Below are 12996 nucleotides of genomic sequence, written 5' to 3' on the forward strand. Positions count from 1 at the left end.
TAAGTCTTACATATTCTTATAGGATTCTATAAGTCTTATAGAAATTCTTATAGGATTCTATAATTCTTACAGATTTCTTATAGGATTCTATAAGTCTTATAGAAATTCTTATAGGATTCTATAAGTCTTACAAAAATTCTTATAAGAAATCTGCATTTCTTATACCATTCTACAATAATGCTGCGTGGGTCGCATACCTTTTAGGTTTTCATCCAGCAGTAGGCATGGGCGGTACTTGAAAAAGTACCGGTATTTTTGTGATGAGCATTAAAAAGCAATAATAGTACTCTCCTGGTAGTACCGGCGAAAAAATACCGGTATACCGGTACTTTCATAATTGATAAAATATGTCTATAAGTTGAGATTTAACACTTGTATTGCCCTAATTATCCGGTATTTCGGCAAATTAGCGTAACATACAGCAAGAATACCCTTTAAAAAATCATTAACTGGATTTTTTTACGAAAATTTATCGGAAAAATACATGGAGGATAGATTCTCCAATAGTGAAAACGGTGATAGTGATGAAGTTTTTAAAGGCAATGATTTTGGTGAATACCATAAAATTTTGGCGTTTTCCTGGCATATTTGAAGTGTAAAGTTCTCTCGGGAACTCTATCAGATGACTTGTTTTCCTAAAGCCAACGGTTTTTTTCGGACTCGAGGCCAACATTAGAACGTCTTCTGCCGAGAACTTATAATGAAAAGTCTTCTTATTCACAGAGCTTTCAGTCTGAGATTACCTAGAAAAGGCCCCTCTGATGTTAAGACATTTAATTTTATGATTTTACACAACAAGAATCGGTGTTAGTTATGGCTAAAATACTGCGATCGAATAAAATTTGACGTGTAGGTCGCTGTTCCATTTATTTCAAATAAAGAAATGCATGTGTGGAGTTCGATATAACTTTGACTTTTCTTGCCTTATTTGAGTAAATAAATATCTTCTACATCAATAATGATAACACTTGTCTCGAACTCACAGTTTTCTAAAAGTACCATTAAACGACGATAAAACAAGAAATAAGCTAAGGAAGGAGGACACATCTTAATAATTAAGGAGCAAAATTAATTTGGTATTCTTTTGGTGGTGCACTTGATTGGTTGTATGTAAAATAACGAGAAACGGATGAACATTTTTAATACATTAAAAAAGTTGATGACTATTGTAAACAAGCTTAGCGTATATCATGATAGTATCACTATTTTTCAGTCTCTTCCTACGTCGATTAACTGTATCAGCGCTTATACCATCAGTTTAAATTAAAATATACAGATGGTCAGGGGCGCCGACTTATAAAAAATATTGGGGGGGCCCATATCGGAGGTCTTGCCCCGGGAAGAGGTGTGTCGCAGCACCGAAACACTACCATGATTCACACCACTTGATTCAGTTAACCTGCTTAACCTTATAATTATTTGTTTCAACACACATTGTTGAATTTATTTTAAAAGGCAACTATCGTCAAATATGAGAAATAAAAATAACAAATATATTTATGTGATTTCACAAAGCATAACATAACTTAATTATTTTCTTGAATTATTGAGGGGGCTCCGCCCCCCCCAAACGAATCTTTGAGGGGGCTCGGGCCCCCTCAGGCCCCATGGAGTCGGCGCCACTGCAGATGGTATTTTTTTTAGTGAGCTTAAATACAAGTTGTGCACTTATTGTATAAGTCTGCATCTACATTTTCTTGTCCCTTCTTATGATTTCTTGAGAAATATCCTTGACATTAATTAAATAAACACTTCTTGCTCAAAGTCATTGTGAATTGGTGTTTATTTCTTGGTAATGGCCGTCTTCGCTTGATATATTATCAACACTCAATTATTTAAGTAGCTGGGTAGGTAGTTCATTAATAACACATAAGATGGCAGCACCCTCGAAGTACCGGTATTTCTAGTACCGATACTCCGGTAGTACCGCTAAAAAAATACTGGCCGGCACTACCGAAGTAGAAAAAAAATAGTACTCGGTACTACCGAATACCGGTATTTTTTGCCCATGCCTATCCAGCAGGCATGTCACCATAACTTATGTTGGCAATTGATAATTATTTAAGGAATTCTACATGAGATAATTTTTGGAAATTATGTATAACTCTTTTTTTAAGTAATGTTCTGCTAATTTCATGGTTTTTTTCAGCATGGTATTTGACATAAATGGTTCCAAGAAGCGGAGGCTTCTTTAATGCTATTTGTTAGGTATAGCTGAGGGCACATGAAAAATTGTAGACTTATAAGATCTCTCTGTTTCGAGTCTACAGATTACTTGACCGATGGAAGTTCCATATGGGCCATGAATAACCACGATGTGTACTACGATTGCATACGTTGCAGGATACTGTTCACATGGTTCCCTAGCAACCTAACAACCAAAACTTGTTTGGTTGTTAGGTTGCTAGGGATTGCTTTTATATGTTAATCATTCACTATGCCTTTGTGATAGCAGTTTAATAAAATAAGTCGTGTGCTTCTAACCAAAATAAGGCATTGACCTCATTTGGTAAGTATTAAAAAACTGGCACTCCTAAAATTATGTTACCTTAAACAGATAGTTTCGTTGAATTTTAAACTTTTCATCATTAATTTAGATAGACCTGTATATTTTTCAGATTGTGGCATATCTAACATAAGAGGAAGTTTTAATGAAAACAGTGTTTTAATGGACAAAGTGAGTGATTAAGTCGTCTCTGAAGAGAATGAGAATGAATTTGTATGAGTATGCCAACATCTGCACAGTTATTATTTTATGGAAAATACATCAACTATTATTCTCAATCAGTGTTTCTGTGATTCTTATTAATTTCCCTAAATCTTGCACTTATTGTTAGCCATATTCTACGTATCCTTTTCTCCAAAATGGCATCAAATTCCATTTTGCTTTGCCTATTTCTTTCATTATCTATCCAAATCTGCATGTAGAGGTCTCATTCTCTCTGGTATCTTAAATAAACATTGCTCATATGCATTTGCGATTTATCAAATTTTACTCTTCCTTCCCATATAATTTCTTGAAGTACCTATCTCCAGTGGAACTTGAATTTTATTTCATTTGCTTCTTCAATTTTCCAGGTTAAATGATATTCCATATTGCAATTCCTGAATCTTTCATTGCATAGTGATTGCCAAAGTCATATTCAATTATCAGTCCATCATTCTAGGCTATCATTGGTTTCATTGATTTTAGTTTCTTTTAGCATGTGGGGACATTAACCCTATACAGAACCCATGCCCTGAAAGACCTCTATGGTATCTCGCCTTGTCTGGCCAGCCAGGTGAACTTTACAGAGCTTCAATGTCCTTTTTGATGTACACTGATGATAGACATCTACATTTGGTTCATGGGAAATCATTAGGTTTGCTGTATAAGATATAGGCGTCTACATTTGGATTGAATTAGGTATAATGCTAACTTTGTACTCTCAGTAGGGATGTAAATCTTATGTAGCTTTTTATAGAAGTTTGCGCAAGTGTTTTAAGCATGTTGATATGTTATTTATAATAAATATTTCCATCAGAAAATTTGTTATAAATAACATTTTGTAACTGATAGTTAGAAGACATTTTCTTATAAGAAAAATTCTTATAAGAAATTTTCTTATAAGAAATATGTCCAATTTCTGATAAGAAAAATTCTTATAAGAAATATGCCCAATTTCTGATAAGAAATTTTCTTATAGTAAAATTCTTATAAGAAATTTTCTTATAAGAAATATGCCCAATTTCTGATAAGAAATTTTCTTATAGAAAAATTCTTATAAGAAATTTTCTTATAAGAAATATGTCCAATTTCTGATAAGAAATTTTCTTATAAGAAATTTCCAATAGGGTAACGAAGGAATACTTCACAAATAAAGGCTTCATTGGAAAAATAAAAGGCATTTAAGGTAATATTTCTTTAGGTTTTTAATCAAAAAGAGCTGATTACTATTCAGAAACCACACATTTCTTTAAATATTTTTGGTTCAGAGCACTTAGTAAAATTCATTGAGAGGACTCAATGTGAACAACCTTAACTCCAAATTTGTACTACAAAACAAAAAACACTAGTGCAATAATAACAATTAGGATAGGAACCCACAAAATAATGTGGGGACATAAACTGGCAGGCCAAGTTGTAGATACTACAATCCTGCACAACCATACCAAGAGATTGCCATTTGCAGGCAACATGCCCAAAGGCTAAAATCATGATAAATCTCTCCATATGAAAGAATATTAAGATTAATACACCTTAGTGAACAAATTATCATATCAAACATCATGGGCAAATACTGAAAATATTCATAAAATCACAAATATTAATAAAATTACTCACACATACTTTAAAATTGTATAATACAATTAAAACAATAAGACTGGTGAAATCTTCAGAGCAACTGAAAATTGTCTCTTCCATGCAAACACAGCCATATATATCTGTCTCGCAGAGTTAACAGTGACTAAGGCCTTTGCTCATACAGGTATCACATTGCATCTTTTTCACCGTTTTTTGCTTATTCTTTAAACTAAACACTCACTGAGGTAGGCACCACACTTTCAAATGCACTTAAAATATCAGCAACTGATAAATATAATGTCACTCAGGCATCTCCAAAGACCACATTTTTGAAGTGCCATATTCTGTTCAGTATCGCAATGCAATGTCCGGTCGAACACTGAGAGGCATTTTATTTGAATATTCTGAAATTAAAAAAGTAAGTCCCGAATTAGTAAATTCATAGATTCATCCAAATTTGTAGGAAAGAGAATAATGACAAAAAAATAGAAAGGAATTGGTCATCTAGATATTCCATAGCAAACTAAAATATTTAGTAGTATGTGTGAATGTTTCACTGCAATTAAAGTCTAGTGCTGAAAGCTTAGCCAATTAAGACATTAAAAAAGGTGCTGTGGATGAAATATAGGGTGTGAAAAGTAATAATTCCCATGAGGGAATTCCCATAATGCAATATATTTAAATTGAATCTCTATGCTGCAAAATCTCTTATAAGAATAAAAAAAAACTTACGCCTCAACAGGTCATTCAATTCCGTTTCATTGTGACAATATTTAAAGTCTTTCGTCCGCAATTCTTGGAATATTTCCACAATGCTGGGCTTCAAATTATAGAAAAGAATAGGTTGTTTCCTGTTTTCAAAATCCTCTATCAATGACTTAATACCCTGGAATAAAAAAATTAATTGGTGAGAATAAAATACAAACAAAAGTAAGTTATCAAAAAATTATACACGAAGAAACCCATTCACAAGATTGGATTCACAAGAAATTCCCAGAAATTCATAGTGAAAAAGGAACCAAATTCATACAGGATATTCTTATGAATGTCAGGCAAGAACTAGATTGAAGAACGGAACGATATATCTATCAAATGCTTGAGTACACCTTTTCTTAAGGCATTTGAATATTTATACAATAAGATTGAACTATGTTCCTAATTCACTACATACATTTGATACATCAAGGAAGTTAACAGATACAGATAAAATCCCAGGGAATAGAAAAATTTTCAGTTTCAATATCAACAGAAAATATAAATTTGAACAACTTTACTCCTTGTGGAAGTGATATCCATATGCTACATTCAGTTTATTGATTCATTAAAACTTAAGAATACACTATTTACACACATATGTTCAATAATTACCTTTGCAGCAGTAAAATCAACACCCTGAATATGACGACTATCCACCACTACAGGGATAGAGCTCGACCCCATCTTAACTCCAGCCTTTGTAACCAAATTACGGACATATTCCACTGATGGAAATACTAAACTTCGATCTGGTGTGACAAGTAGGTATTCAAATCCAGATGAGCTCTAAAATAGAATAATTGACATAAAGCAGGTGCTGCATGAAAAATTGAAGTCTCGTAAATTTTCTCAAATTCATCCTAAAATATATCAGACATACTACTTACCAATGACTTTTCCACCTTCACTGTTGGCCTGGCTGAGCCATATAATAAAAATAGAACATTCAGTCCAATCCCAATAACTATTCCCAATTCCAATCTTATGAAGAGGCATGAAAAAAATGTAGCCACTGCTGGGATCAAGTCAATCTCTGTAATTAAAATGAGCAAATTATTAGTGAAATCCCACGTGATTGAGGTGGGGCTTCATTAAACTTATCCGAAACATATAAAAATACTTAGATGCATAATTTACCCAAATTGAGTAAAACCATATACATGTATCATGTATTAATATGTTTAAACAGTTGTTAGAAAAATAGATAATTCAATAACATAGGACAGCAAACCATGAACGCCTAATGCATTATAAAGTCTTATATTTCATTAATTCAAATTCAAAAGTTTTCAAATACATATGTCCTATGAAGGTATGAGTTTCTATTATGTGCTTGGTAATATGCTCCGACAGATCATGGATAGAAGCAAAATGGTACTTACTCTTGGTTTTCCATATGGGCTTGACTACATGGAATTCCACCATGAAGACCACAGCAGCTATAATTACAGCTGCTAAAGAGGCTTTCGGGATGTATGCAAAGTAAGGGGTGAATAGATGCAGAGCAAGGATCACAATAATTCCTGTCAATAAAAGCATATATGCAATGAAACAAAGGGCACATTATCAAAATTCAATCACTATGTACATAGCTTAATTTCATTGAATGTCATGTAGGAATATAAAATAATGAAAATGTACCCCAAATCCTCAAAAAAAAATTTTTCTTTGATTGGTAAAATGGGATAACCGAAATAGCATAATTTTTTCTGGGCCTTTTAAGTTTAACTGACAGGTGCTATGTATTCTCTCTGGCCAAGATTGCACACAGTAACACAGAATACAGTGGATTAAGTGTGGGGCTTCTGATCAGAGGATCCCAGGTTCAAACCTTTAGGCACCTCAAACTGAAATACATATGTACAAGGAGGCCCAGGTAAAGGAATAGGTTGTGAAATGTCCCCTACCCTGAATATATGAAATGTCTGAAGCCAGTGGCTTTTTCGCGGTTGACCCCTCTCCTATCCAAAAGTAACCTTAAGTTTGAATCACTGAGTGAAGGAATAGGAGTTATATAAACCTACCAGTATAGACTCCACCAAATGGAGTGGCAACACCACTGGAGTGGTTAACAGCTCCCCGAGAGAGGGCTCCTGATATTGGGATGGCAGAGACAAATGACGAAAGAACGTTTGAAGCCCCAATGGCCAACATTTCTTGAGTTGCATCCAAGCGAGACTGCCCATCAGAGAATGCCTTGGCTAACGCCACGTTTTCCAGGATTGCCAACAATGGAACCACCAATATCGCAGAGCCAAGAGATGAAACCATGTCCAGAAAATTGTATGTTTCATTTTTTATCTGGGCAGAAAATGGAGGAGGCTGGAAGGGTGGCAGTCCTGGCTTTACGAATCCTGAAATGCGTCAGTCAAACTCTTGTTAGGCACATACAACTTTATATCTTTCAACACTCTGCTTCACAGGCTCAAATTAAATATACTAATTACCATCCAACATTCACAAGTATTCCAGCATAAAAAATCTCAATTCTCCATTTATGTTAAAATCTTTTTGATTAAAAGCAGTTCCCAAAGCATTAATTATGTAACAAAATGACAGAAAAAGGTTTGTGTGCTCCACAGATTTTTATTTATCCACCCAAGTTTCAACAAGCTATTAAAATTTACAATAAAACTGAAAACTATTTAGAAAGTCATAAAATAATTAACTCAGTAACACTGCACGTACCTGTCAGAGCAAAGGGTCTTGTTCCATGCAATTCAAATTCATATGCAGCCACAGCTGAAACAACCACCACAATTATGTTCCTGGATGTGGATACCAACCATAGTATTTGGCTGGTAATACGCTGAAACGATGTCCTCTCTTTTGAGTCAGTTGGACCAATTGGAATGTCCTTCACTTTCTGAAATTACAGAGAAAATATTTCCAAAAAATTAGAAGGAAAAATATCATTAATTTCAATGGCGATAATTAATTGCATAGCATTTAATCTATTGGTTCCTAGAAATTTGGTAATTCAAATGAGTGTGGTTCATAATATGCAAATTTAGAAATTTTAATTCTTGATTCAGCAACCATAATTCAATTAAGATCAGAGATAAGTTTTTAAACAAATGCTTCACTTTTCAAAGACAAAAATTGTAACTGATAAATGTTAATGGAGGTAATGAGCTATAACAAGAATTCTGAGGGTTCAAGGCGAACCCTCTTAAGGGTACAACGCACTGGGGCCAGGAACCAAGCCCGAGGCTTATACGCCCGGACACCCGGGGAGGGGCTGGATGGGAAGGAAAAAGGATAGAGGCGCCGTCGCGATCGGAGCCCGCCGATGCCTCCGGGAAAACGATAGGAATGGAAGGGAGGGGAATAGGGATAAAACACCCCAGCGCTATAGAAGCGAAGGGGGCCCTACCTAGCGAAACCAAGCATATGCAATTATTCTTCTACCAATTCTAGTAGATTTTCCTATGAGGAAGAAAAATCTATCGATCGAATCGGTAGATAATGAGTTAATGAGCTATAACAATCAAATGGATAGAAATTGCAATGCAGTTACATTAGAAAGAATACCTTAGATAAACTGAAACTTACCCTAAGTAAGAGCAATATGGCCATGCAAGTTACTCCAAGCAATGTGTCCCACAATTTCGTTTCTGATATGTGTTCAAATAATTTTTCCCAGACATCAAGAAACTTAGATCCAGAAATATCAAGGCCTAGGATGTCCTTCATTTGAGTAGTTGCTATAATAATTGCAGCTGCAGATGTGAACCCAACAGAAACTGGTCCCGAAATAAAATCAATCAAGAAACCTGTAAACATAAAAATGTATTAGATTTGCTGGTATTTAAAATTCAAATGCCATAATAATTATTGCCATCTACTAACAGATCATTCATTTAAGTTTTTACTGAGTAGGTATAGTAGTTTTAAATTGAATATTTTAAAAGTATTCTGGCTGTCTTCCTTCATGTACATCCCTCTTAAATTCAATCATGATACCCAAATAAAAATGTGATGTTATCCTGAGAAGTTGAAGACAGAGGGTCACTAGCAATAAGAGGTGGATGAGTGTATAGAATGCAAAAAAAATCCACATGCAAGCAAAAAGATCACATTAGGCCCATTTGAAATGATACAAGAAATTGTTAATAATGAATCAAAAGATAGAAAATATCCAAAAAAATATGGCTCATTATTTATGTGGTACACAAGAGGTTCATAAAAAGCTACATTATTAAGTCAGATTCTGTGGTGCTCACCTAACTGTAAGATCCCCATGAGAAGTTCCACACAACCACTCAGGAAGGTGAGCAGAACTGCAAACTCTGGACTGAGGCCAATCAAATTCTCTCTAGTGAGAATCGATGCAATGGCTGTGGGCCCTATTGCACTCACTCGGACACTCCCGAAAACAGCATACACAAAACAGCCCATGAATGCTGAGTACAGCCCATACTATAAAAAAGGATATTCTTTGGTCAGTCAACATCAATGATCGATCTAGTCATAAAGTAATTTCAGGACTCTGGCTACTAAAATTTACTGTGATTGGTGCTGCAAGGCTTAGCCTCGACAAATTACCTATAAATTTAATTTTTGCTGAAATTAACATTGAGGGACACAAAGACATAAATAGATGACCCTCTCTCAGAGGATTCATTGGAAGCAAACCAGAGGGAGCATCAGCATTACAACTGTGCTGCTTAGTTTTTTTTTTCATTAGGTATGTCTTGCTAGAGGACGTATCTAATGAAAAAAGTGAATTCATGTTGTTCTGGTTGCAGTTCAATATTTTTAAGGCTCCTGGAGGGTATGCAGCAAGGCTTACGGTGAAAACCCAAAAAAATTAACATAAATACATAAAATTAAATACAGTGAGTAAATTTTCAACCCTGTTAAAATTGAAAACTGACACAAAAAATTCCAAAAGCAGAGACGAGGTGATAGGTGTCATGGATCTGATTGAGTGGCTACTACGAAAAGTTTTGTAAACAGGTTGCGTATTTTGATGGAAAAATTTTATTTCCATTACATTTTATACTCATGGAACAGAGAGAGGATTATAATATAATATATTTATAATTATCGGTATTCGCAATTTTTTTTCAAATTCCGTAATGAAGCTGAATTTGTGTGTTTCAATACATGGGCGTACACAGCGAGGGGTAGGGGAGGGCAGCTGCCCCCCCCCCCCTAGAAGCAAAAATCAGAAAAGTCTTTAAGCAAAATCAGTACTGAATTGAAACGAAGGCATTCAACAAATTTTCTTTAAACCCACGAAAAATGATATGTATAAGTATAAGAAATGTAACTAAAATAAAACTATTTTTTCAATAAAATAATCTCATAAACTAATGTCACAACTTGGTTTGACCCCCCCTTTAGACCATGGCTTGCCCTAGTTATGATCCTGGGTACGCCCTTGTTTCAGTACGCTGGTCACAGAATTCGTTTACTGCGAAGCCACCTTGAGCTCTCTCGCGTATGGGTATTCAAAGGCAAGTGATTATAGGTCGTCGCTCACCTGGGGCGGAAGTCCCGCGACGTTTGAGTAAGCGATGGCTTGTGGGATGGCGGTGAGTCCAACGGTGATGCCGGCCACGAGGTCGGAGACGGCCGCACTGGGCGTGTAAGTGGGTAGCCACGAGAGAATCGGGATGCGGCGAAGCAGCATCTTCTTGGTGCAGCCACGCCGCACCCGAGACGCCACCCAGCGCGCCGCGCCGCCGCACCCGCTGCCACCATCTCCACCCTCCCCGTCCTTAGCGCCCCCTTCGGGCATCGCCACAACCACGGCATCTGTAGGCGGAAAATAAAAAAAAAACAACTGGTTAAGCGATGCTTAAAATAATTCCGAATATTTCGCGTGTGACTCTACATCAACAAAATGAAAAACAAATTTCTCAACACGTGATTTCTTGAGTAGTTACTTATTGTTCCTGTTCCCTGTACTTTTGCCAAATTTTTTAATAAATAGTAGGTATTATCTTCACGTTATGAGGACAATAGAAAATGTATTTTATGTGAATGATGTCGTTCTATAAACATTAACTATACATTTATAAATAATAATATTTATAGATAAATAACTGCTGAGAATAGAAAAAGAGATAACACATTTTAAATTGAAATACGCACCATTCGTTTTACTTCAGCTTGCTACTCGCGATTTAGCATCGTGAAAAAGCTTATTTATAATTCAATATCATCGGAACAGTTTGAACCGGTAAATATTTTTAAATGTATTTTTGAAAGTTTAAGCAGGAACTTTTTTAGATCTAGACTACCACTGAGCATTTACCTCCAGAAGGTCATAATTACATCAATACAAGGGGCAGAGTGGAAGGATGCCACAGAAAATTCTAGAAGTGCTTTGTTTTCGAGCATTGGAGTAGTAGCGAGGCGGGAAGGGACACAGTTCAGAAGAGACGTTTTCTAATGAAGCAAATCAACACAAAACAGCTTTAGCCGCTGCGTACAGGTACTTAATCCCATCGTATTTCTCCACTCGTAGCCAGACAGTCCGCGATCGCAACTTTTCCTGTCCTCCGGCCGTACCACGAGGGAGATGCAGAATAGATGAGAGAAAAATTCACTTTCCCTTTCACAACTTACTCTTTGAACTTGTTGTGAAGAGGTGACAATATAACCCCAAGGTGAAGTTGGATTAGCCAATGTTTATGGGGATGGATACTTTCTACATTCCCAAAATTCTATGGGATTGTGGTAGTTTTCCAAAAAACATATCCATTTTCACAGTAATGCGAGTTAAACTGGAAAATAGATTCTAAAACCTTTTGCTTTAAAGTTATATTCTAAAAACAAGTGCTGACTAGAGAAAAAAAATTAAGCGCAAAAAAGATTGCTAATAGGTGTGCACATCCACAAGAATCCGGTACAGAGCCGCAGGAGACTCCGAGGTTACCTGCTAGGACTTGATTGATTGAGCAATTAGCAATAGATATCTTTCAGAGCGAAGCGGAGAACATTATCTTCGAACTCCTCCATGATTTTAGGTCCGACAGACACGAAAAAATATGAGAAATATTTTACCGAATGTATATGAATATGAATTCGTTTTTCTTCGAATAACGGTGGACTTTCATAAAAGCTGGGTGGGACTGGGTGGGATAGGTTGTCAAATATCCTCAACGCGGGCATTGTTTTCTTATGCAAACGGCTGGTGCCCTAACATCCCTCGCCATACGCCGATTGATGCGGCTCGCGCGGTGGTACGTAGATGTAGTTGAAAATCAATATTAAAATTTTTGCAAATCTGTAAAAAAGCACCAGGATGCACAATAGCATGGAAGGCAATCATTATTTTTGAAGTCCTAATACTTTTATCCTTGCTCCCACATTTGCGTTCATCAAAATGAATACCAACTTGTTCGGCTTTCATTTTCCCGAGATTGCGTAGTTTTGCCCTAGCTTAAGAGACAAGTTGCCCGATTGAAATATTTTTTACTAAAAGTAATAACTTTTATATTATAATAGTTCAATAGTGCGCAAAAGTCCTCATTTAACAATGCCACATATATTCCACAAATTTCAATTCAATCTAATTATGAGTAAAAACGGAAGTGCTTTAAACTTACAATCGAAATTTTTTTAAATAATCGCATCGGGATATTTTATACTTTGAAACTATAAAGAAATCAGGATTTACTGCAATTAACTAGCCCAATTGCGAAGGCAAGAGGAGGCTGGACAAAGAAAAGTAATATCTAGCTGCTAACTTCGGCAAACATCATCATATATGTTTTGAAAACGTACAGCGGAGCTTTGAAATGCATCTATGCTAACAAAACAAAAAACCGGTGCACAAACGGAGAAAATGACATCATCTTCAGGGTATGTGCCATGAAGTAGGTCGTGAAAGAGGACTCAAAATTTCCATAATATGTGAAATGATTTATATTCGAAATATGAAAATGAATTGACTGCATTTAAATTCATCCAAACTTGAGTTAAATGTCACTAAAATG

At 35.7% G+C, this 12996-nt stretch overlaps 1 protein-coding gene across 1 annotated transcript in view; it reads right to left on the minus strand.

The window, feature by feature from the left end:
- Positions 1 to 3894: 3894 nt before the first annotated feature.
- Positions 3895 to 12996, minus strand: part of LOC124161295 (sodium-independent sulfate anion transporter-like) — a 49135-nt gene continuing 40033 nt past the window's right edge. Inside the window, exons 3-12 of the mRNA XM_046537602.1 lie at positions 10533 to 10807; positions 9268 to 9463; positions 8597 to 8817; positions 7730 to 7907; positions 7066 to 7395; positions 6424 to 6564; positions 5929 to 6074; positions 5654 to 5827; positions 5018 to 5171; positions 3895 to 4689 (exon numbers count right to left, since the gene is read on the minus strand). Of these exons, the coding sequence (XP_046393558.1) occupies positions 4634 to 4689; positions 5018 to 5171; positions 5654 to 5827; positions 5929 to 6074; positions 6424 to 6564; positions 7066 to 7395; positions 7730 to 7907; positions 8597 to 8817; positions 9268 to 9463; positions 10533 to 10807 (1871 nt within the window). The 3' untranslated portion in view covers positions 3895 to 4633. The remainder of the gene's footprint in view (positions 4690 to 5017; positions 5172 to 5653; positions 5828 to 5928; positions 6075 to 6423; positions 6565 to 7065; positions 7396 to 7729; positions 7908 to 8596; positions 8818 to 9267; positions 9464 to 10532; positions 10808 to 12996) is intronic.

The sequence above is a fragment of the Ischnura elegans genome, chromosome 1 (assembly GCF_921293095.1).
Source record: "Ischnura elegans chromosome 1, ioIscEleg1.1, whole genome shotgun sequence".
NCBI lineage: Eukaryota > Metazoa > Arthropoda > Insecta > Odonata > Coenagrionidae > Ischnura > Ischnura elegans.